A 26,751-nucleotide genomic window follows, 5' to 3' on the forward strand; every position below is an offset into this window, starting at 1 on the left:
ATGTGATTAGAGGTGCAAAATGTAGACCGTATAGACGTAATAAATAGAACATAGTGAAAATGGGAATGCATATTTTAGAGTGTATTTAGTCATTTGTCAGTTGTTTAGGTTTGTTAATCTTTCAATTAAAATGTTCTTAAATGTGTAATGGGATTTCTTAGTAAGTAAGAAAATCCCCTTTAAGATCTTCTGAGAAGCATCTTTAATTCATTTTGCAGTTCTGGCACAGGCAGAGAACAATCGACAGCTGGTACAAGGCCCCAACGACTGACAGCTGCTGTCAGTTCTGGTTTTCCTGGGATGACCCTGGATTAAGTCCAAAGCTCAGTACACATTGCCTCCGATGACCATAGTATGAATTGAACAGTCGAATGTAGTTTACTTCACTTTATTGTTGTCATTGTTTTATTTTGCATTATTTACTTTGCCACTTCTTAGCTAAAGCTCTGCCACCTTAAAGCTGTGTGGCTTTATACAAGTTGTTTAACTTCTTGCTTCCTAGTGTAAAATAGAAATCATACACCTCGCAAGATTACTGCGAAGAATAAATGAAATTATAGAAAACTGACTACAGCACCTAGTACCTAGTTATAAATAAAAGGTATTACTTCTGTTTGAATTTTGTGTTTTTTCCCACCTCATAGTTCAAGGTCTCAGTAATAAGGGCTGAAAGGAGCCTCAGGGTCTTCTAGTCCAACTGCTCTTAAGAGTCACATCACTGGGGGAAGCTCAATGCCTCTGGGGAGCCACTCCAGACTCAGCATGAACTTCTGCAACCTCCCAAATCGTGGGATATCCCACCTCTCTATCTCCTGGCTGTAAAGAGATGTTCAATCCAGCATGATGCAGCGAGGGAATCGGTGGCCCTCTGGTTGGGACTCTGTCATTTGCATCATTATTCTAAGGAGAGCAGTGCTCCCCCTTCTACTGCAGAGAATCAGTGGAAGTGGTAGGACTCCTGAGAAGTCACCTCTGAGCGGGGAGCATCACACCAGAGTCAGACACGCTTCTCCCTCATCTGCGGTCCTTTCCCCTGTTAATTGGAGTCTGCCCAGCTTGCAGCCAAGCCTCCTCATTTTTCCGCATGTGCACATCATCAGGCACCACAAACACTGCCGCCATCAACCCACTCCTCCATCTACAGACCTGTGATGACTTGTGAACACAGAGAACAGAATGGTGGTCACTGGGCGCTGGGGGAATTGGGGGATGTTGTTTCAGGCTACAAATTTGCAACTAGTAGATAAACATGTTTGGAGATCTCATGCACAGCAAAGTGATTACTATCAACAATACTGTATTATAAACTTCAAGTTGCTAAGGGACTAGATCTTAACTGTTCTCTACTGAAAAAAAGATAATTGAGTGATGTGATAGTGGTAGCTGACAGTATTGTAGGAATCATATTGCAATATATGAATATATCAAACCAACACATTGTACACCTCCAAGTGACAGAATACTAGGTGCCAGTTATATCTCAGAAGAGGAAGAAAGCCCTCCATGACTCTCTCCCACCTGCAAAATCTGGGCCAATGCCCTCAGTCCAGTGCCAGGGTTGGACTCCCCATTCACGTCCAGTCCCAGTTCACTTGTGCAAGTGGCTTCACTCTCCATTCCTTGGAGTTGATTCTAACCCCTCAATTTCCATCAGTTTAGCTTTTCAATTTTTTTCAACTGTGCTAACTGAACTTGTTTTCCTGGAACCTCCTGCTTTGATTCAGGACAGTCAATGACCAGGCATGTGTCCCAAGTTTACTCCTTTGCAAACTTTTGCTTCTGCAACATCCTAACCTCTTCCCTCTAGGTGCCCCTTCTCCCTTCCTGCACAGTCTTCAAACCATCAGAGGAAGAAGAGCAAGATTTTCTCATGAAAGAACTTGCTGCACTCAGGGGGAGACCAGGTTGCATCTGAACTGACCCAAACACATCTTCTGACAACAGTGAGTGTGGACAGTGGCCCTTAGCAGAGGGCCTCAGTGTCCGCGGCTGCTATCCACACTCACTGGAGGAAATGAAAATTCTACAACTAAGGAATAATTCTCTTTCAAAATGCATATGAAGAAAGTGAGCTCTGCCAAGTCCTGCCTTAATAGAACATAACTTAACAGGATTTCAAAACAGGATTGAGTCGGGCCATTTAGAAAGGTCCTTGGAGCAATTGTTCTAAAGCAGCCCCGCAGGAAGCTGAGCACATACTGAAGGAGGAAAAGTGAAGCAGAGAGAAATATGCACCTTCCAATTTTTATGATTTCTTTACTGGCATTCTTACTGTCTCAAACAATGCCACATTAATGGCTTCTCGAAGGCTGACCTGCTAGTGTTGACAAACATTACTGCAAACAACGTAACTGCAACATTCTGGGAAGCAGCATTTATGACTAGTTCCAGAACTACTCTAGAGAGCTGCTATGCTGCCACCTGCTTGACATGTCACGCTTTATAGGTGAATGTGTCGTATAATGATGGGTCCCTTCTGGTATGAAAGTAGTAACAACTACCACACACATGGTTATGGCCCTTGCCCATGTGTTATGGGTCAAGCACTGTACAAAGCAATTTATGTAGGTTATTTTATTGAGTCGTCACAACGATTATGCACTAAGTCTTATTACTGGGCCAATTTTATGGGTGATAATGCTGAAGCATTAAATAGCACACAAAGTGAGCCGCAGGGCCAGGTGGGACTCCAGCAGTCTGGCTGTGATGCTGTTTACTGTTACACGGTGCTACCCTACTCTCTGCTGTGGAAGGGAAGCCTAAGGCCCCTCCACTGCTGTCAGACAAGACAGCTGGGCAGAGGGGAGGGGCTTGTGGTGACTGAGATCTCTTTCCTCCCACTGGTAGAAAAGCTGCAGGCCACATGATAAAGGAACTTGCCCTGGACCTCATCAGTGACTGATGATACAGCAGGTCAAGAGCCGGGGTCCAGCATGTGTCTGAGGGTTCCTCCCCTCACTCCATGCTGCCATGACTTAGACACTTCACCTCTTCAGGTGAGGCCAACAAAGATCCCCTAACACACAGCCAGGTGCTCGTGAGTTTAAATGTGCTTATAGGTTTAGGATGACAATATCCCTTTAACATTATATAAGATTTTCTTCTTCAATCTAGCATTCAGGGAATGAAATGCAAAAGGCAGGAATGAGAGTGCATGGCAAGCTTAGAGCAAGTTCTCTATAAAAGGTATATCCCCCACCCTTCTGCCCTCCACTTCTGGTTTGTTCCTCCTGAGATGTTACTATTACTATGGCAACAAGAATATGGTTAATGCAGTAGCCTTTTAGCTACTTTCCCATAACTCACATTCCTTTGCTAAGGCTCTCAAATGCCTTTTTTCATTCTGAAGGAGGATTATATAACCCATTTTAAAGACTGTCTTTATCTTTAATGCTGTTAAGCCTTATACAAGGAGATAAACATATATTTGAAAATTTGTGTCAATTACAATGAGTATATTTCTGTGTGTATTTTGGTCTTTTTAAGGACAGGTATCAAAATGTTAAAGAGAATATAATAGGACTGTTATGGGTGTTTTTTGTTTTCTTTCTTTTGCTTTATTGCATTTTATTTAAAGATGAATTATATAATGAGGAGAAAACATTTAAAAATATACTCATGGTGTTACCACCATACAAAGTTAAGTCGAGTCTCTGGAGGGCCTGCACCCTCATCAAAGCTTTACAGAGCTCAGCCACACTCATTCGGAAGAGAACCGCTCCTCTGTGGCTGACGTCCTTCCCAGCACCCTCTGGTGGCCTTGACCCAGTCTGGAGAGCCCATATCAGAAGCCCTACTTAAAACATCCTGAAGTGATTAAAGACTGTCTGCAGCCCTTGGTAACTGGCTCTTTGTCTTAGGTTTGCCTTGTACATGTGTCTAGGCGGGGTCATGTACACTGTGCAAAACAAGTCTCCCAGTGCCCTAACAAGCCCCTTGGCATCTGACATTCAATACATGGGTTTGGGGCCCTGATCTAACATTCCTGTGTTAGAATCCTGTGGATTTCCCCTCTCCCTTAGTGACATCAGTCTGGGAAGCAGTTCCCTAATGCCAGGTAATGTTCACCCTGAAATTCTGATAGGCTAAGAGGACCAGGGCCTAAGGAAAGCAGGTTTAAATAGGTGCTGGGTGCCCAGGTGTAGTGGATAAGGAAGACCGGATGTTATTTCTTCATTTATTCTTGAATTCCCAGTGCTAGGTGCTGGGAATCCAAAGTATGTAATAATATATACAGGCCCATCCTTGAGGAATTCAAAGTCTTGCAGATAAGGGAAGAACACATTATGGAAGGTATATTTCACTACACCTCTGCTTCAGTCATAAGATTGTTGAGGCAATACAAAATGCCTAAGGAAGAAGCTGCAACTTAGTAAATATGAGGGCAGGTCCCCCCCCCAAAAAAAAAAACCATGGAACTGTCTTTAGGAGGGTGGGACCCTTGTAAATACAGGCTTCCCCCACTAGGTGAGTGTTCTAGGAACCCACCTGCATCAGGGCACCAGCTGGTGGTGTGCAAGGCTGCATTCGGCTGGCTTCGGTGAATTTTTCTGCAGACTTTTTTCAGTGCATTTGTCCATTTCATGATGGGTGATTTACAAGAGCACCTGCCCACACAGCGCTGAGTGTTCAGCAGCTTTTGACCAAAAACGGCATGACCCCGTTGCCCCACCCTCCCTATTCACCTGATCTTGCCCTGAGTGATTTTTTTGTTTCCCTAGATGAACAAAGTCCTCAAGGGGAATGTTCTGCCTGATGGGGAAGAGGTGAGACAAGAGCCAGCAGAAGCACTGAAAGGCAGCAAAATTGATGAATTCAAAAACTTTTCTGAGCAGTGGAAAAAACATTTTGATTTGTGTATTGCATCAAATGGAGGGTAATTTTAAGGTGACTGAAGTTTCAACATGTAAGAATACACAATTTTTTATAAATAAACTCTGTTTGGGGGGTCTCAAATATATAATATTTGAGTATTATAAATTTGGGAATTTATAATACTCAAATTATAACTACTTTACATCATTATTACTGTAAATTCCACCTGCGGAAGAAAATGCACATCTACTGAGCACTTATGTAGCAATCAGTGTCCTTGATGTTTGCATCTGGAGCCCTCTGGCTGAACGGAATGCAGTGGAAAATTCCAGCGGCTCTGTTAGTATGTCCAAGGCACTATTTCGTGAAAGGCAGATCAAGGCCTGACAGGCAGCAAAAACAAAGGTCATGCCTTTCTATGTAGTCCAGCAGAGAATGGTTCTATGGGAAAAAAATGCCCACCTTTCCCCTCACAAAAATCTAAGTGGAAAGAAACATGGTCTCTGCCGTTGAGCTCTTCATTGGAAAACTGAAGTTTGTGTTCAATAAAGCCATTATCACAGAGTCGGGAGGAAGGTGAGCTTGGGAAGAGGACATTGACCAGGTGGGAAACTGGAGACAGAGGGTGACTAAGGATCTTGGCCTCCAAAGGGCTTCAAAGACAAATAGAATGTGTCAGGCAAAAACCCCCACATAAATAAAACTGATGTAATGCTTAAGATTAGAGTGGAAGTACAGGGTGTGATGAAGGCATACAGCATAGTGATGGGGTAGCGACGTATTTTAGGGAGTTAGAGAAGGCATCTTTGAGGAATGGGATACTAGCACCCTTCACACAGATGAAAAGCTCAAACTCGCAGATGTTATGTAACCGTGTGGCACAGTCTCTGGTGACTAGAGTCCTCACTCGAGATCTATCTCAATTTTTGATATTCCCGAATTCTCCCTACCATACTTTGGGGAGAAATTACTATTTCATAGTTCTCAGTAGTGATTTTTATTCCTGTTTGTAAGAGAACGTCCATTTTATTGTTGCTTTTGGTGGTAATGGTGGTGTTTTTGGTTACATTATGGGAAAGGTAAAATCCCAGCCCTTTTTGGCTGTGGAGCCAAAAGGGGCGAGTCTAACAGGAGTGAAGTTTCTTTGCCTAACTACTCAGAGGGCCACCTTCCTTGGGGCATGATTTGCCTGCACTGATATCGGTGGCACCGAAGGGAAGGAGGGCCTCAGGCTGTTTGCGCATCCACTTTGTTCAGAATGTTCAGTGACGATTGGACTGTCACATATACTGTGTTCATAGAGTAGCCACAAGTCACATGTGACCACTGAGCACCTGTAATGTGGCTCTGGAGAATGAGGAGCAGAATTTTTAATTAAACAAATTTAAATGAAAGTTAGTACCCACTAGTTGGGTACTGGGTGAAGACTGTCCAGGTGCAGAGGAAGCAGGGTTTCCCACTGGGCCCTGAAACTACGTTAAGGGGCTTGGACTCCAGCTAAGAGCGACGGAATAAAAGGGGTTTCCACTGGCGGGGAGTGACTGCCTCGGCAACACTGTGGCCTTTGGGTGATCTGGGGGGTGGTACCCAGAGACACCCTGAAGAAGGGCTTGTAGCCTTTGGACTTGGGGGACAGTGTTGCCCTGCACCAGTCCATCAGCTTTGCCCTTCTGCTTTGAACTCTCAGTGTCAGTCCCTAAGAGTTTGGGAAAGTCCCTTCGGCATTAGAACCTAGATTAGTCTTGCTTTGGGGCATTAAGGAAGAGATGCTTTGGAGACTAAACAAATGAGGAGAGTAAAGACGGTAGGCCACTCAAGTCTGAACCTCTTCCCTTGGTCTATCTCATAATGGCTCATTTGCTAGTTTGAATTTAATTTTAGAAAGAAATCTCCACGTATTATCTACCCCTGGACACTGTTTTGCTCATGCATATGCTGAACTGTGGTAGTCTCATATTTGGGCAGAAAATGAGTTTGACATTTTTAGTTTTCCACCAACAGGCTAACAGTTCCACCATGTAAAAACACTGCTCTCACTTAAACAAAAATTAAATGACTATTTATTAAGTACACTTTTGTATGATTTAATTGAAAAAAATTTAAATTCTCACCTGAAGATATGCTTATTGATTTTAGAGAGAGGGGGTGAGAAACACTGATGTGAGAGAGAAACTTTGATGGGTTGCCTTTTGTAAGTGTCCTGACCTTGAATCAAACTCACAACCTAGGCATGTGCCCTGACTGGGAATCAAACCTGAGACCTTTCAGTCTATGGGATGACATTCCAACCAACTGAGCTACACTGGCCAGGGCTTAATTGAATTCTGAATGTGGCCCAGCACCTGCCAAAGCCTCATTCAAGACATCTGATATTTGAGAAAAGCAGTACAATGGACCTGTTAACCAGCTGTTGATCTGTGATGCACATGCTAAGATCTACTGCACACAACTGAAGCATCATAAGGTTAATTACCTGTGTTAGTGGCATAATTAGCTAGTTACTAATAAACAGGAAAAAGTGAAGAGAAATTGGATGCTGAACCAGTTTTCTTCACCAGGAAGTGACAGCTTTTCACACACTAGGGTACTATGACATCTTGCTCCAAAGGAATTGATACTTCTCCCTTCCCCCCTCCAATACCAGATTACTGGGGAACAGGGGAAGGTAGACACATGCACAACAGAAGTCAAAATGGTGCAAAGGGGCCCTGGCTGGTGTAGCTCAGTGGATTGAGTGCAGCCCTGAGAACCAAAGGATCGCAGTTTGATTCCCAGTCAGGGCCCATGCCTGGGTTGCAGGCCAGTTCCCAGCAGGGGACGTGCAAGAGGCAACCATACATTGATGTTTCTCTCCTTCTCTCCTTCCCTTCCCCTCTAAAGATAAATAAATAAAGTCTTTTTCAAAATTTTAAAAAATGATGCAGGGGAGAGGTGCTAGACCATAGAGACCTGTCGGCCTAGCCTGGGAGCAATGTCTAGAGGGTGGACCCATAAGAAACTTGTAAGTTTGGAAAACCAACTGGTTATTTTGAAAAAGTTCCTGGTTAAACCACAGGGGAAACAAAGAGCTCTCCTCTCTCTTGCTTGTGATCCGCACTCGCCCCATGCACCCACGCATCCTCTCTTCATACACAGGGGTTCTTAGCAGCCACGTGGCTGATGGCCATGTGGCCTCCACATGCAGACTCCAGGTGGGAGCCCAAAAACCTCAGCACAGCAACAGACTGCAGCCAGGAACACAAGCTAAACTAGCTGGATGCTGAACAAGACCAAGCTTTGACATGGCAGAGGACCCCTGGATATTGACTTGAGGTCTAGCCCTGATTTTCCAGAAATGGACACTGGATTGGCATCCTTTTGGTTTTGCTTCCCAGATAAATCTTACACCAGATCTCAAGCTCTTTTGTGGGTCTCTGAAATGGCTTTTTCTCAGGTCACCGCAGGAAGCCCATTTCCATCAGCTGCCTCTTTCAGCAAGGCACAGGTAGAGATTCGGTGGGAACTGAATATTTTGAGGTGCAGTGATTAAAGAGTTTGTCACCTATGTAACCACTGTTCTTAAGAGAAGTCACATGATAAAAATCATATTTGAGTTATTGCATACACACAAAATTGTGGGTAACTAAGATTTCCTTTGCCCCAAAATAAATAAATAAAAACGATAGGATGATGGTCTAGTGGGTGGTCCATTACGTATATCAAAGGCCCTTAGACCTAACTTCACTCTGTAGTTGTATTCACTGGTTTATTCCAGTGATGGTAACATTCACTTTTACTAGTGACAAATAAATGCTGGGAACATTTACTTCTTTGGTTTCATTCTAACAAGTTCTACTTTCTATATTTTCACCTGTAAACTACCTGAAGTTCTTTTAGAAACAAAGGAGGTGTAGCACTCAAACACATAAATTCCTAATCTTTTGAGATCAAAACAAAAAGTACTAAATAACAAGATCAATAGAAGGATTTTTTAATTCGATGATGTTCCCCAGTCAATGACAAGGGTGAAGATTGTTAGGTGGTCCATTACATTTGATGAAAAAACTCTTAGCCAGCAAAGTATCAATCTGTCTTCCTCAATCAGTAAAAGGGACTTTGCAGGCATCCACATAATACGATTTAGCTTTTGGTTATTCCAGTGCATAAACGCTCCTTACTGGAATGATAGTCAGTAGCAGCTCTGGTGTGCCTTGTTTACCTTCTTTTCCCCAGGAGAGTTAGAATGATTTGCTAAGAGAGCAAGGGTCATGCATAAATTCAGACAGTGACAACGCCGTCTCAGCACACTCAATTCAAGGAGGAGGAATGCTGACACTGCATTGCAGCATTCAGCAGCTACTCCATTAACTCCACGCAGCGGACCCGTGAGGATGAATGGGTCTTCCCGGCTAATCCAGAAGGAAACATTTAGGATGTCAGACAGGATACCTTACCTATACATAGCAAGATTACAATACAAAAGTCAACACTGACATCATCATACAAATCTAAGGAAAGGTGGTAATAAAACAGGTCAGTGTGGCACTGAACGGTTACCATAACTGCTACGCAGGGGTAGCAGTTACTGCTACTTTCTCCACTGGCTAGGATCCACTTTATTGCTGCATTAATTAGTTAGTCCTACAAAGTAGCGCAGAAAGCAATACGTTTACTGTGGTTTCCCTTTAGTGACACTGTGTTTATTTCTCCTTGTATCTGCTTTGGAAATGGATTATCTACTGCATGCAGGAAATGATTTCAGAAGTGGCGGCCTTGCCCCAATTCCCCAGAAGGCAGCTTTACTCCTAGGTCATGCTCTCCATCCACAAAGAACTACAGGACGGTATCTGCTCTTCTTCAATGACCTGTCAACTCCAGGAAACAGAAAGCACAGCCCTAAGACAAAGGCTGCTATTGGTGTTTAATTCATCTCTACTCATGTAACCAGTACCTCTATCTAAACCCGGTTCCTGAAGCATATGACTGGTAGATATGATTTGCAGCTGGTTCTTAGCAACTGTAGCCTAATGATTCCACTGTTCTGACCAGGTAAGATCAAAATATCTGTGTTCAGGGCATCTTATTTCTTCACCTGATATTTCTGTTACATTACTGAGGGCTGTGATCTGGAAACATTCCACTGAAGTTGGGAAAGGAGAGGCATCTGTAGTGCAAAAGTATAGATGCTGAATTGTCATGGGATACAATTACTAGAGATCTGGAGCCAAAATGGGTTTCTTGAGGCAACTAGCAGTTGCCTCAATGTAAGTTCTTCACGGAGACCAGTTCTTCTCCAACCTAAATGCAAGTCATCCATCACCAACTGCAGAGGGCAGCATAGCGCAGGCAGCCCATAAGGTCCTAATCAAATTCTACCACAGCCTTCAGCTCAGAATGCTGCTATTAGGCCTCATTAATTAGAAATGACTGGAGCGAACGCTTCCCAAACCAGCAGCAGGTCTGAATTTTAACATATCTTAAACAAAAACACAATGTGATTATTTTAAATCTTATGTGGTAACTCAGGCAAAATTAACACCATTTGTCTGAGGTCTCCACTGATATTTAGTCACTAAATCAGCAACACTTGCAATGACCACATCATTGTTTTAATGTGAATGGCTTGGAGTCTGAAAATCCTGTAAGTCACTTCCTTAAATCACTTAAACGTTGTCCCAATCTCTTTCTTTTCAGTAGCACCGGGAAATGTCTGAACAGTGGCACAAAGACAAACTTCAGCCGCCACCCCGACATGAATTTTCCAAATGTCCTAATTAGAAGATGTGGCTAAATTAGGTTCTCATCATACTGTGAATTACAGACATAAAACCAGAACCATGCATCTGAGAGTCAAGAACTTCCATTTAAATTACTGACATGCCTGGTTTATACCTGACTTGAAGAAGCACTAACTTTGTCCTTCCAAATGTCACACGAGGCCCCAGGTCTGCCCTGTCACTGAATCGGAAGGATGTAATATAAAAGCAGCAGGAACAGAGCTCCGCAGTGACATGAGCTGACCCGCGCTCCTGAGTCACTTGCCCCATGAAGGCTTTCAGCAAGCTGATGACGATACGGTAGGAAATAGCTTCTATATTACTGCAATCTGAGCTCTTATTACTTTTATAGTACTAATGAATTAGAAGAAGAAAAAGAAAAATGAACCCTTAAAGTCAGCCAAGAGAGGCAAAATACTAGAGCGGTTAAGTGTTTTGGACTGAAATCCTGCCTTTGTAACTTGCTAACTGCCATCCTGGATGAGCTACTTCTTACCTCTAAGTCTTGGTTTCTTCCTTTGTAACAGAGGGTTAAGTAATACTTTTCTGGATATAGGAATAAATAAAACAAAAATGCCTAGCCTGGCATGTGCCACCCAGTAACTCCTTCAAAGATGGTACTGATTTTACTGCTGCTGCTACTGTCAGTACCAGTATTATTCCCTGTATCCCTGTGTAAGCTAGTCCAATTTCTCCTCTAATAAGTGAACTTTCAGCAAAAATAATCCTTCAAATGCTATGTTCAAAATCAGTGCTGCTGCTGCTGCTGACAATAATGATATGTCACCGGTCAAGATGGAGCACAGGTAAACCAGCTCACCTCCTTGCACAACCACAGCAAAAATTACAACTAAATCGGAAAACAATCATCACCCCAAATCACCAGAAAATCGAGCTGTATGGAAACCCAACAACCAAAGAATTACAGAAGTCACATCAATCCAGAAGGGTAGGAGGGGTGGAGACAAGGAGACACAGGATGGACGGTCCCACACCCACATGTGGTAGATAAAAACCGGGAGGGATCCCTGCCCACACCAGACCAACCAGCCCAGGTTCCAGTGTCAGGAAGGTTAAGTTCCCTTAACTTGTGGCTGTAAAAATCAGTGGGGTTTGGGGCAGTGGAAGAAACCGAGAGATTCTCAGGCATCTCCACTTAAATGGCCTGTAGTGGTCTTAGGACTTAGGCAGACTCACTCCCTCTGGGCTCCAGCACCGGGACAGTGGCTGGGAGGGCACCAGTGGCACATGGGAAGAAACTGAACTGTCTGCCATGAGGGCAAGTGCCAGGCCTCCCAGATAAAACTCCAGAGGCCAGACAGTACCACTGTCCTTTTTCTGAGCCCTCCCCTACACAGAGCTACAGAGCACTGACACCATATCTGAGACTCTATCAACCTGGTTCACATAGGTTGCCCCACCCTGTGATTACCCAAGGCTCCATCCACCCCATCCAATTTATGGGTGTGTTCTGCAACAGGTCATGCTACGAAGACAGGGAGTCAAAGCAGCTCTACTTAATTCATAGAAACAAACACAGGGAGGCTGCCAAAACGAGGAGACAAAGAAACATGGCCCAATGAAAGAACAGAAAACACTCCAGGAAAAGAACTAAAAATGAAGATAAGCAATTTATCAGATGCAGAGTTCAAAACACTGGTTATAAGGATGTTCAAGGAACTCACTGGGTACTTCGACAGCATAAAAAAAAGATCCGGGCAAAAATGAAGGTTGCACTAAGTAAAATAAAGAAAAATTTACAGGGAATCAACAGCAGAGTGGATGAAGCTAAGAAGCAAATCAATGATTAGAAACATACGGAAGAAAAAACATTCAATTGGAACAACAAAAAGAAAAAGAATCCAAAAAATCAAGGACAGTATAAGGAGACTCTGGGACAACTTCAAGTGTATGAACATTTGCATCACAGGGGTACAAGATGGAGAAGAGAGCAAGAAACTGAAAACTTATTTGAAAAAATAATGAAAGAAAGCATCCCTAATTTAGTGAAAGAAATAGATATACAAGTCTGGGAAGCACAGAGAGTTCCCAACAAGCTGGACCCAAAGAGGAACACAACAAGATACATCATAATTAAAATGCCAAAGGTTAAAGATAAAGAGAGAATCCTAAAAGCAGCAAAAGAAAAGCAGATTAATTACCTACAAAGGAGTTAGCATAAGACTATCAGCTGATTTCTCAAAAGAAACTTTGCAGGCTAGAAGGGACTGGCAAGAAGTATTCAAAGTCATGAAAAGCAAGGACCTACAACCTAGATTATCCAGCAAAGCTATCATTTGGAATTGAAGGGCAGATAAAGTGCTTCCCAGATAAGGTAAAGTTATAGGAGTTCATCATTACCAAGCCCTTATTATATGAAATGTGAAAGGAAATTATATAAGAAAAAGATAAAAACTATGAACATTAAAATGGCAACAAATTCACAACTATCAACAACTGAATCTAAAAAAATAAACTGAGCAAACAAGCAGAACATGAAACTCCAAATTATAAATATGGAGATCATTTGGATGCTTACCAGCTGGGAGGCAGAAGGGGGAGAATGGAGGAAAAGGTGCAGGGATTAAGAAGAACAAATTAGCAGGGACAGAATAGACAGGGGATGTTTAAAAACAGTGTAGGAAATGGAGTAGCCAAAAAACTTACACATGACCCATGGACATGAACTAAGGTGGGAGATTGCTGTGGGAATTGAGGTACTGGGTGGAGGGGGGCAAAGGGAGAAAATTGGGACAACTGCAACAGCAATAATCCATAAAATATATTAAAAAATAATGGTGTGCCAGACACTGCCAAGTGCTTTACATACATGCTTTTTAATTCTCATAGTGACCCAATGGGGGGAGCAATAATATTCTTATATTGTTATTTAATTTCATAATTCATATTATTTTATCATAAACGAGGAAAGTGGTGAACACAAAGAAAAAAGTTGAAGCCAAAATTTGAACCCAGGGAGACTAAATCCCAAGTCCATACTTTAGCCACTGCTCCAATCTGTTTCCTTCTTCACTCCTACATCTGAAGATGATGTTTCTGATGACTGAGCCTAGCACAAACTGATTTTCCCATTCAGAGCAGTATGACTCTGGTCAAATGTCCACATTGCTGTCTAGTGATACAAAATACCTTAATTCCTTTCTCCATGAATATGAGCTTACTCAGTTTACAGAATCTTGTTACTCATTATGCAAGTTTGTCGGGCTAGAAGATAAAAGCAAAAGATGGTTTCTACTATTTGGGCACTGGAGTCCAGGCCTTATCCAGATATTCTAGCACATTTCCACCTGTAAGGTCAAGATCGTGATATCTGGAGTCCTGGTGGCTGCCCCTTGACCGAATTCTAATAGTCTCAGAAATTTCGACTTGGGGAAATGTTTGTGGTTTCCAGTCATTATTACTTGAATTACATCTCCACATATATATGTATCATTCCCCACCCCCATTCTTGGTTTACTTTTCCTGCTCGGAAACAGGTACATCTGATCAAAAGCAAGACAGTGTGTCTGAAGCTCCTTCTCATATTGGGAAAGGAAGGTTAAGAATGATTTCAAACACTTTAAAGGCATGTCACATCGCAGTGCTCTTACCCTTGCAGTGAAGTCCACGGCAGCCGCTCGGTTCAACAGCAACGTGGCTACATTGATATTTCCATAGTGAGCAGCTATGTGGAGCGGAGTGAAGCCACTCTGTAAAGAGAACACAGCAGACACTCGATTGATTCCCGCTGGCCCCTGCTTTGACATGGTAATACCAGCACCCTGCCCAAATAAAAAATGAGGAAGCAAAATATGCTGAGGACCACATTCCATTCTGTACTAGGTTTCTTTCGGTTAGTGCCAATTGCTCATAGGGTTGCAAATAAACGGCAAAGTCACAGGCAGAGGAATAGCCAGGAAGGAACCAAGGATGGAGACTGAGTGATTTTAGTAACCCAGTACACAGTACATACAGAAGCCAACATTTCAAAATGTTAAAATAGGAATGACAAGAACAATCTTTAGAGCTCATATAAAGTTCAATTAGTACCAACTCTTTTATTATTGATGATAGAATTGTCCATTGATACTCTTTGCCAAAATCCAGTTAGCTTTATATATACAATATAAGGTCGAATTATAACGATAAGAGCAATTTGGGGGAAGAGGCCCACAACAATCGGATGATTGCATTCTACAAAGAATCAATCCACAAGTTGGTCTCTTTATTAGCAAATGCCTATTCCATAACACATTTTTTTCTGGATTATTTGTACCAAGTCATTTTACTTCCTTACAAATGCTAAAACATGCAGTGATTCACTTAGTCCCCAAAGATTGAAACCTTAAAGGAACTAGATGCATTTCTAAATTGTTAGCAAGCTTTGTAGCCATGCTAGCTATCTTACTGACTCTTGTGGAAGGGTGGATCATATCTGTACCGTTCTGAGGGAAATCTGATTTTGCTGACACCACGGAGGGTAAGTGTCATGCAGAACTCTACAGAATCAGTCCTAGGAGAGTAGAATGACAGGGTTGTCTGCAGCTTTAGGTGGAGCTGATAAGCATCTAACGTGCTGGAACTCTCCGTTCCACACACCTCTATGGCAACACCCTTAAGTTTCAAGCATTCCTCATTCTTCCTTACAAGGACCTGGTTTAGCTGCAGAAAGCCCTGGTAATCAAACTACTATCTTCTCTGGCACATGCTACTTTGGGGGAGGGTTAGAAAGCAGGTATCTATCCTACAGAAGGCAATGCAAAGAAGAAGGAAAAGAAATGAGGCCGCAGCACTAAGGAATGGGAAATGATGATGCAGATATAGGTTATATGTACACATGTATATACATATATATATATGTACCTCTGTTGTTCTATTCACCACCATCTAGGTTAACACATTTGGAAGCAAAGAGGAGGAAAAAATGAACGGTTAGTTCACTCTCGGTGATATGGACTGCACAAAGTTCACAGCAGCTAAGTGAAGAGGATGAAAGCTACGATGCAGGGACAACAGGCACGGAAAGAAAGCTAGACTGAATGAAGGGCTACACAATGGCCTACTCCGAACGCCACAATTCCTTCACAGAGTCTCTCCAGTAGTCAGGACACTGGGAATTTTGGGCTGGGACTCTGGCTGCTGGCGTGCTTGCCACAGCTGGTCAACACTCAGTGCATTGCCTGTCATCTAGATAGCAACCCAAAGGTGATTTGCACACACTGCTGTTAGCATTTTGTAGTTTTTCACCCTGATGTTTGAGCTGAAGTGCTAAACACATTACAAATATATTGGAAGGAAGGAGACTATCTGGCTCATATCAATCAACACAGAGGTGGCCTCCCTGTTAGCATGCATAGGGCAGCATCCACAGTTACTTCCTGGCTTTCCAGGCTGGGGGGGGCCATGCTTCGGTTGGCTGGCTTGGACTCACACTGCTGTCCTTCCCAGTGAAGTGGAATGTCGGCATAAGCTTGCCAAAAGGGAGCCCAAGCATCCTTAAGGGTTCCGAACCTGTGACGGCTGCAGGACGGGCTGCTCACCTCCCGGTGCCTCACCTTTGATTCCACGTCCGCGTTGTTGTCGTTCTGCAGCAGCAGGGCAGCAGCTTTCGTGTCGTCTTTTCGGGCGGCGATGTGAAGAGCTGGAAGACGCACTTTTCCTTTAGTGTCATTTTCTAGCAGGAGGGAAACCACTTGATCATGACCTTGCTGCAAAGCTACTGCCAATGGTGTGAAGCCATCCTGCGAATAAATGGATGGGTCAAGATCGGTTCCGATGCATTTTTGCTTTTTGATTAACAAGTAAAGAAGGTGACCGAGTGCCAATTTTTGTTTATGGTTATTAAATCCAACATTTGTAAGTAAACACATGAGGCTGGCAAAAGTGGGTTTATGGTTGTATGTGAAACACAGTTTACTCTTGTACTATAATTTATTAACTATTATTTATTTGTATTACAACTGTAAACCTACTTTGGCCCACTCCTGTTTAAATGAGAAGACATTTTCAAATATACATATATCAAAGCAGAAAAAAATAAAATATTTGCAATAAGTTTATAGGGTTTTCTTTCTGTTAAAAAGTGACAGATATTAATTGGGCAAATTTTGAAAATACACAAAAGCCACACGCCACAATAAAATCTCAATGAAAACAATAACATTTCAGGTTAAATCCTGGCACATTTTTCAAAGGACCCCCAATGGTATCACTGGTTTACATGTAAGAACATAAAGTTCAGAGTGTAATTTAATGTTATGAGAAAAGTAATCTATATTACCATGTAAATATAGGATATTGTTTTCATAAAGAAAACTATGTCTGTATTAGGTACACGTACAACATGTGCATAGTATTTAAGTAAGCTATAAAAATTCCCACTGATATTTTAAAATTGGAGAACCTGACTGGTTCATCACTGCATTGTTGCTTAGCAAGACACCTGGTGTTCACTCAGTATGTGTGAACCAATGAACTGTCATCATTGCTGTTTTAAGTAAGGTCTACATAAAAAACTCTTGGCTTCTCTGACCAGAGAGGAAGACGACACAGGGACCATGCAGAATATGACTAGAATAAATCTGGACACACATATTTGTACATTTTGTATTGCCCTGAGGCTGGCTGCACAAAGAGGAGGCAGCTACAGATTCCACTGGTTAATTAATCTGTGGGTGATCTAGTGTTGCTGACTGTGGAATAAAGAGCACGAAGGGAACTCCTATGACTGGCTCAAAAATTTTACTTCTGAGATGTTTTCATTACCATACACTCAGAAGACTGCTTAAAAGTTGTTTTTACTAGAGAACTAGCAAGCTACTTATTACTTTATTGGGGTCCAGATATTTTATTTCTGTAGTCCTTGTGCTATGGATTGAGGACTACTCTAATAAAAAAAAAATTTGTAGAGAGAAAGAGAAAACCTAGTTACTTGCATACTGGTGTCTTGTTGGTCTTTCTAAAAGACCACTTTCCTCATTCTTTTGTTGCTGGCAAACAGATAAGGCCTCCTACTACATATTTGACTGAATGCCAGTTAGCACATTTATATTCAAGGATGTGGAAAATATTGGTCCCAAAGCACCTAAGGGACAATATTGCCCAGGCTCTTCTCCTATCAACACTTTCTTCCAGTCCCCTTACTCACTGTGGACGGGCAGACGATTCTTACCCTGGCATCCACACTCATGCTGACTCTCCCACTCCGACATGTATTCCTCCTCATTCTGCAAGTAACAGTTCTCTCTACCCTCCATGCTTCAAGATCTGGCTGAAGCCCCACCTACTCCTTGAACTTTTCCAATAAGACCCGAAAGAGGAGAGGGATGAACACTGATGTAACCAGAAGAATGCTCCAAGCAGCCATAAATCAGATAACAGGAAAAGGCTGCAGCCAAGACATTGCCCAAATGGTATCACTGGTCTACTTGTAAGCACATAAAGTTCAGAATGTAATTTAATTTTATGAGAAAAGTAATCTATATTACCATATAAACATATGTTGTTTTCATAAAGATAACTATGTGTGTATTACGTACATGCACAAAAAATCTGGATGAATAAACAAAATGCTATCTTAAGGGAAAATTAACAACAGATTTCTCTTCTTTTTGCTTTTTTTCACACCTTCTCATTTATGTACTATATTTTTCTGCAAAAAAGTACATTTTTTAAAATGGATAGAGGCTAAAAGAAAATGTCAGGAGTTAACATTCCACCTCGATTTTGAAACCTGAACAAAAAGGGATAAAAAATGATAATCTGCTTCTGTTCTAAATCAAAACTAAAGGGCTGCATTTCCACTGATAGGAAATTTTAAATCCACAGGGCACATACACAAAGGAAACCACTTTGTACCAAAAAATGAAGGGCAACTGAGAGTATTGGCATCACCAACAAGAATGCACTGCCTGTATAATCTAATTAAAGACAAAGATTCCAGTTCCACAGTGTTAATTGCTAATATTAGCAGCTGTATATTTTGTTTCCAAACTAAGTTTAAATAGTTTGGTTCACTCTGTGCAGTTATTTTGAAGAGAAAAATACATGCCCAACGGAAATGTGATAGATGCCCCGTAAGAACCTTCCCTGCCATGTGGAGTACCTGGCACCGTGCTTAGTAAGTGCTGGTGGAGCACAGGAACAAACACCAGGTGGGCAAGAGCGGGTTACAGTCGTGACTGTGTGAAGGTTCACCTTCATACTCTTACTCATTATTGTATTAGTTATAGCAGTGAACCTATTTTTGCCCACCCCTGTACATTAACCTCATGTTCCAAAGTCTTAACTAACAAAAAAGGAAGATATATATGGAACCGATACGATATGCTGTACACCGTAATATAGAAATGGTTTGAAAACCACAATCATGCCTAAGATTGGATCCATAAGTGCAACATGCATATGAAAAAAATATGGATTGAACGAACTTAGCAATATCACATCATTTAATGAATTAAAAATTCTGTTAAAATCTGCCATGTCAGTGATCCTTTAGTTGCCCCCATGGTCTGTTCTGTAAATACAAACTCCTGTAAAAATGATACCAATATCATTGCTAATAAGCGAGCCATACTATACTTAGAACATTTCATGAATAAAACATCTTATTTCTTGTTGTTTTGGTAATTGTCTAACACCAGAATCCAAAAGGAGGGATAAAAATTCACTCAAAGGTTCAAACACCTCTAGATAATCAGACAACTCTTGTTGGTGGAGTAAGGCACCAGGAAAGCTCGTGAAGACATGAGTGTGACTTATTTTTAACAATTTACTTATTGTGTTTTTAAAAGCTACCAAAAAAGATAACATGAAACTAAGTTAATAAAGAAGTAAAAATAGTTTTTAATATATTCTTTGTCAAAAGATTGAATTAGTGGTTTGAGGATTCCACACGTTTTTTTCTTTAAGTTGTTGTCGTGCCTCTTTGTGGAAATTGAAAGCTTAAAACAGTATCAGAGAATTAAGTGAGCTTTTGATGATTAGTTTACCAGGTAATTCAGATCAACTGGCAGGAAGTTGGGCTTATGTTTGCTTCTAAAGGAGAGATATTTAGTGATCCGTACATCACTGTCAAAAAAAGAATACTACCTGTCGTTCACAGACAAAAATAAAGTACTATGAAATCACTTTCATTAGGCTTTTTATTTATTTAGGGTTTCCATCCAAAAATGGGAGTGGATTTTCTCTTATTCTGCAATGTCCAATGCTGCCCCCACTTCCCCTGCACATCGTACCTGAGACACTGCACTCAGGCGAGTTTCCCGCTAGCTGGGAAGACAGGCTCTGCCCTGCTTCTATCTCATGTGTGTTCTTTTGTTATAGACCCAGCAGCTATTTCTTAACTAGCTTTGAGGATATTATTATTTTGAAAAAACCCATTCTCATGATAAAAAGTCCCCAACAGCACTGAAGGGTGTAAAGTTAAAAGTAAGGCTCCCTCCTAATTCCCAGAATAAACCATGAATAAAATTACCCCAAGGACATTTTTCTATATCAATACATATAGTTTTGCCTCATTTTTAATAATCCTAAATAGTATTTTTATTGTGTAATTATAGAAATATTGATGAAATAGGTTTCCTGATTGGCGCATGCTTAGTTTCTCTCTAGTTTTTAGAAAATATTATGTTGAACTTCCTATATACTATTGTTGCATTCTCCTCGAATATACCTTTCATGTGAATTCTTAGAAGTGAAACCGCTAAATTAAAATGTGTGAAATATTAATTTTTAATAATTATGGCTAAGTGTTCTGCAAAAGTGGTGTTGCCAACTATTGCCTTCACCGAGATTATAGGGAAGTTCTGATTTCTCATAGCGCTCAAATTTCCCCCTCCATGCGTGGGTGCAGGAATAGACCTCATTTTTACCTGATTAATAAATGAATGTTTCCTTGACTATGAGGAGAGGGGAGATATTTTCATACATTTAAGGTAATTTGCATTTCTTCTCGTGTGAACTCCCTCTTCATTTATTTAGGGGTTTCCCCAGAAGAGGGTCTCAAAGGCTGGATGGGGTTCTATGTGGTCCCTTATTCCCACCTTTCTTGTGCCATTCAGGAAACACATCTGAATGCAAATAAGAGGAGCGGTACTATGACACAGATAGCCCTGCGTTATCTGTCCTAATTCATTATTCTGTTAAAATATACAGAACACCCAACTGCTGTGCCTTCATTATGAGCAATAGACTTCTAGTGATATACTTCATAAGTATCACAATCTTCCATCCAAATTAGTTTAAAAATAACTGTACTACCCAACATAGTACAATGATTTAGGAACTTTTTATTTTAAAATTATTCTTCTATTTAAGACTGCAAAGATGTTTCTTCAAATACCACTTTTATTTAGTACTTAAAATATATACTAATTTTGTTTGAAATTATGAATTAAATCTAATTAGTTGACTTTATAAATCTATAAATTCAATTACTATTATGCTAACTTACATTTGGAAAAATACAGATTTAAAACTTACGTTTTATTATAAAAATATTTCAAACCAGTGGTTGCCTTTGAAGCAAAATTATAAAAAGAACAGAAAAGTGTTCTCAAGCAAATATGTAAATATTAAATAAATAGCTTAATTATAGGGTAGGGCTAGGCACTTGAGAGCAGAAGGGATGTTTATGCAATGGAAAATTCTTTAAAATTAAAAATAGATGTTCTAATGTATTTCATAAAAATGTATGAACCCACACATTAACATACAACTGCAATTAAAATACCAGCAAGATAAATTGTAAATGTTTGAACTCCAGGTTCACAAAATGCCCCATAAACAAACACATACCACCACCACCCCCCCCACCTGCCGAAAGAGCCAAAGGCCTTACCTCCGTGGCCAGGCTCTGGCTTGCTCCATTGTCAAGAAGGAACTTGACGACTTCCAGGTGGTTTTCCTGGGCTGCCATGTACAATGGTGTGAAACCATTCTGCAAAATAGAAATAAAATATCTATGGCTTTCTAGAGCCAAGGTATTTTTCTACTATGCTGATGGTGTTATATGTTTCAGGAACTACTGACATATAATTTTAATATTGATGATACCTTAATATGGATATTTATTAATGTGGATATTTATTAATGTGGATATTTATTAATGTCAATACATAATAGTATAGATAGAATTTATAATATAAATGTAATTCATAGTTTGAAAGTAGTTCATAGTTAACAGTCTAATTCATATGAATATATCCACTTTAGTTAAATGAGTACATCCATTTAACCACTTAATTGAATGTCTACCATGAGTAAAGAATCTTATTAGGTGTCAAAAAAATATGGAGAAAAATACATTTGATCATCGTATCTTCCAAACATCACCTATTGAAAATAAAAGATGCAATACTTTTACATAAAACTAAGCATCTGAAATAGTTGCTACTTTGAAAAGAATTCATATTAATTTCAAATGTCTTCACACTTACCATGAATGGAGTAACTTAGAGCAAAGGAAAGAACACCAATTTGCAAAAGGGTATACTCAATTTCGATGTAGAATTTGATAAGCAGTCTATTTTAACTTTTGTTCCTTTCATATTTTACAAAAACACAGTATTTTCATGTTCAGAATATATACACATATATGTATATATACACACATATACATGCATATAAACACTCTGTATGTGTGTGTCTGAAATGTGCCAACTGCCAAAGAACTTGGATTCAAGCTAATGAATGTGCACATTTGAAGCTTCTTATTAAAAACATATTGCATGTGCTTGTTCTTTAGAACAATATAGTTCACATCTATGAAATTATTTTAAAAATCTTACTGCAAGATATATACATTGAGACATTTTTAAACTATAATAAATTACTTTGAATAAATTCTTCAGAATGTAATTCCATTTAACTGAAAGTTCTAGAAATTTTATTGTATAGATATGCAATTTCAAAGAATGAAAATAAATTCTAAATGACATATTATCAGATATCAGTCAAATTTCTGCAATTCAAAAGGTTAGGCTCGTCATTAAAGATATCAATTACTACATACTTACCTTCCTTATCAATAATCCAGCCTCTGGTGACCTTACTTTTTGGCTTAAAGCTGAGAATGAAGGAATTAAAAAGATCCTGAGCAGATAAAAGCAGTCACGCAACAGATCTACCATGGTGTATATAACTTCATTCATCAGAGAGGTCCTGATGAATTACAATTACTGTTACAATTACTGTTTTACATGTAATTGTAACAACCCAGGTTATCCAGTTGCCAAGCTCAAGATTAGAGACACAAAACTAGAGGCAGTAGAATATGATGCAGTATTCAAGCTTCTTTGTTTTTTTAATCCTCATCTGAGAACAGGTTTATTGATTTTAGAGAGAGGGAGAGAAACATCAATGTGAGAGAAACATCAACTGTTCACCTCTCCTATGCATCCCAACCAGGATTAAACCCACAACTTCCACCTGTGCCTGGACTGGGAATTGAATCCATGACCCTCCAGTTTAAGGGACAACGCTTCAAGCAACTGAGCCACACCTGGCAGAGCTCAAGCTTCTTCCTTTCAAATGATCTGCTTAGTAACACCAGTGAGGCTCATGTTACTCTGTTCCATCATAAAAGGTTTTATCCACAGTAAGCGTGAAACAGAGTAACTGCAGCACAGTGTGTCTGTGTGTCCATGTGCATCCGCGTGTCTGGGTTTCACCCCTGTCCCTCCTCCCAGAGCTATTCAGGAAAACTGAACTGTGATATAGATTATCCTTACTGGGCTGTTGCTGTTTTCTCATTTTTTTATTTGACCAAAATAAAAGATCATTTGTTTAATCCTTGGTTGACTCAAATATCCCTTAAAAATCAAAACCAAAAGAAAAAATAATAAACCGCACTAAGGAAAAAAAGGTGAAAACTGCCTGGATTTTTTGTACATCTCAGTGAACCTACTGAGTAGCTTTTCTCATCAGCTGAAATTTCCAGATGGAAGGTTCAGATTTTAGAAATAAGGTTTTTAGGGAAACATTCCAAAATGAATGTTATTCTTTCAGATATAAATATCATCTATGTAATTTATGTCAGTGGGTTCTCAATTTCAAGGGGAAGGTCTGCTGGAGTTCAAGGTTATTTAAGAAACACTGATCTACCTACAAATGCCTGGCTTCTATGCCAATGCACATACACTGTTCTTGAGGTTACTGTCCAGAACCAACCATTTTATGATCCAGAAGGAAATCCAAAATCAGGCACTAAGATTTAGGGGATGCTGTTCTTACAGACCTGGAGCTTCCAAGGGTGATCCTTAAGATGTTCAACTTTTAAATCCTCCCGTCATGCTTTTTATAATGTGAAAGAGTGAAATGCGTAAAACTGGAATTACTCAGAAATGAGAAGTAGATAAGAGTCTGAGCAAAATGAGGCCACGAATAAAAACATTACCATTACTCTCTAGCGCGAAGAGGTGTATGCAAGGAATTCAATGTGCTGTCATTGGACAACCTTCAGATGAAATAATTTTCTGTGAAAGAGCATCTGAATTTGAGAACGACCAGATTACTGAAAAAAATGCTATTTTTCTCTTAAGAGAAGATGTAAATCACTGTTTTTATATTAATTTCCGAACTTAGGAAATTTCCAAAAGAAAGAGCTGGCCAGAAAGGAACATATGGGCACCCAATTTACATTTTCTTTTCTGTAGCAACAATCGATGCAATTCCCAAAAGGCAGAGCTGCTCAACACCGAGTGAGTATGCTCTTCAACATCTGATTCAACCCAATATCCTCAATATCTTTGCTCTGAACATTTACTGTCGTCTTACTTTATTCATGCAAATCGGCAGGCTTAAAACTTTGTAGACAGCACTGAAGCATGCTATCTTGTATTTACCAAATAAAATAAAATATAAAGTCCTTCTGTTATTTAATTTAAGAAAGGGCTTAAAATTCATCCATGAGATTTTCTTATCCACCTAATTTCCTAGGGCCAACCTTTGTATGTCAGAAAGTGCTGCTCTTAATTAAAATGTTAAGGGCATAGTGATCAATTTGCACTGATGCACATACAGAGGTGGGCTCTAAGCTAAGAGGTCAGAGAGGGCCCATGGAAACCACACCCATTGCTTCACTTCATCAGGAGCTAATCTCCCCACCATAGGAAACATTAAAAACTAGGGAAAGACCAAAGAGGCTCTGGCTTAAAGAGTCTTTTCTTTGTTAGTACAACTATGAACATTTGTCCATTTAGAATACTTTGGAAGATAAAATACTATGTGAAACAGACTTTGCTTCTTTATAAAAAGAGTTGGCTTCTTTGCTTCTTTTGGTGTCTAACAGTATAAATGAAAGGCAGGGAAGGAGCAAACAGTGAAGATGTCATCTGACATGGCAGTTTGACCTTGCTGCTGTATTTTGCACCATGTGTTAAAGACTTAATCATAGTAGAGTTATTTATAACCATAATTTAATTACTCAACCGGATTTCTTTCTCCAGGTAGGCCTAAATGATTCCTGGGACAGGAAGTATAAAATAAGAAAAAGTTAACACCTAAAATCAAGGCAATGACAAAAATTAGTTTAAAATAATATCTACAGGTTTGTACTTTACAGAGCCTTGGTTTATAAAATAGGAACTTGATGTTGCCCAATGTTATTTTTATTTTCAAGGTAAGAGAATTTTTTATATTTAAGAAAGATCAAGGATTCTCCTTGCACTCTTTTCTATTGGCTATTAAATATTGCCTAGAGGGTAAAATTTCACCTAGACCGGGATGCCATCCTTGTTAAATATGAATATTCCTGGGATGTTTTAATGTGTTGCCACATAAATGAAATTTATCTCATTTCCTGGAGTTACTGCTTGTTCTTTAGAAGAGCTCCTACTGAAAAGTTGCTACCAGGAATTATCATGGAAACTCATTCTGCTGCCTGGCTATCTCATTACTTATTCTGTCCACGGAACAATGCAGTGCAGAAGGCACTTGGGGACAGGTGTCCAGCGGAATAAAGGCATGCTCTACCGTGAGCCATGTAGCATGTCATGCCAGGCACAGCTGCACGGAGGAGGGCGTTTCACAGTCTGTGTTCCTCTCCTTCATTTCATCATCACTAGGGAATGTGCACAAATTGAAATCAAATCTGGTTAAGATTTTACTTCGACTGCAGCTTCTGCCAGATGATGCAGAGAAGGTTTAAAACTATAGCTGCTCTAAACATTAGTCAAGAATGTGTGCAATGTTTAAAGGGAGGAGGTTTACTTTTCTTCCCTCAGGTGACAAAAGGAAATGAAACAGAGTCAATTTTTCCCACTATCTCAGAGCTTACTATTACTTATTTCCCAATAAAAAGTTTTAAGAGCATTTGAAAAATGTTGGTTTAAAAGCCCGATGCTTCTCTTGCAGGCAGCTGGTCTGTACTATACTTGTCAATATTCAACTTTACAACTTTCCTTTCTAGAGAAGCATTACTACCCCAAGTGAAGTCTCACAGGGAACCAGAATGAGGTTAGACCAAACCTACAAGAACTCAGCTTGTGGCCGAAAGCACTGTGAAGCTCCTTCTCCATGATACTCATGTTGACTGGCATTGGAGAGTTCATTGCTGTGGCTGTAGGGACACGGCAGGGAGTCCCTGCCATTCTGTGGGCCCATGAAATACAGGCAGCTCCTGTTACCCCAAGATAATCAGTATGGGAGAAGGCTGAGGAAATCAAGTGCACTTAAAACAGAGATTAAAAGGAGATGAAAAATTTGACTGAGACTTCATCTTAAAAGATAAAACTAGAGATTGTAAAACAAGTTTATATGATTTAACAAAATGAAGGTTATAACAATGTTCATGCATGAGATCTTAGAATAAAAAAAAGATTAAACCAAATATGAATTTTCTGAAGAGAAAATGTAACTTTTCCAACAAAATTGTCTGATAGTTTGACATCTTTCACTTCACTTTCCCCCCCCCCACAGCATAAGAACACAGTCCTTTTGCAAAAGTTATGTGAGAACCAAAGGCCTCACCTAATTTTTCTGTGTCATTTAATCATTTGGTTTTCAAATCATGCCCATTTGAAACACGATCTGAAAATCATCCTAATACTCCACACACTGCCTGGTCCGACACCGCCAGAAAGCCACATACCCGCAGGTGAGCTGTACACCCAGCAACTCTCTCCCACCCCTTTCTCTGGCCTCATAAATTCCTGTTTCTCCTTTTAGAAAACTTTCAGTT

The 26,751-nt window shown here is 40.2% G+C and overlaps 1 protein-coding gene across 5 annotated transcripts in view; it reads right to left on the reverse strand.

Annotated features, from left to right (window-relative positions):
• The window catches only part of ANK3 (ankyrin 3), a 326,106-nt gene that overhangs the window by 197,497 nt on the left and 101,858 nt on the right, over positions 1 to 26,751 (reverse strand). For all 5 annotated transcript variants that reach the window (XM_053663869.1, XM_053663868.1, XM_053663866.1 and 2 more), the window contains exons 5-7: positions 21,412 to 21,510; positions 16,127 to 16,312; positions 14,183 to 14,281 (exon numbers count right to left, since the gene is read on the reverse strand). In XM_053663869.1, coding sequence (XP_053519844.1) covers positions 14,183 to 14,281; positions 16,127 to 16,312; positions 21,412 to 21,510 — 384 coding nt within the window. The remainder of the gene's footprint in view (positions 1 to 14,182; positions 14,282 to 16,126; positions 16,313 to 21,411; positions 21,511 to 26,751) is intronic.

This window comes from Artibeus jamaicensis, unplaced genomic scaffold (assembly GCF_021234435.1).
Source record: "Artibeus jamaicensis isolate MK-2021 breed Jamaican fruit bat unplaced genomic scaffold, CSHL_Jam_final contig_332, whole genome shotgun sequence".
In the NCBI taxonomy this organism is placed as follows: Eukaryota; Metazoa; Chordata; class Mammalia; order Chiroptera; family Phyllostomidae; genus Artibeus; species Artibeus jamaicensis.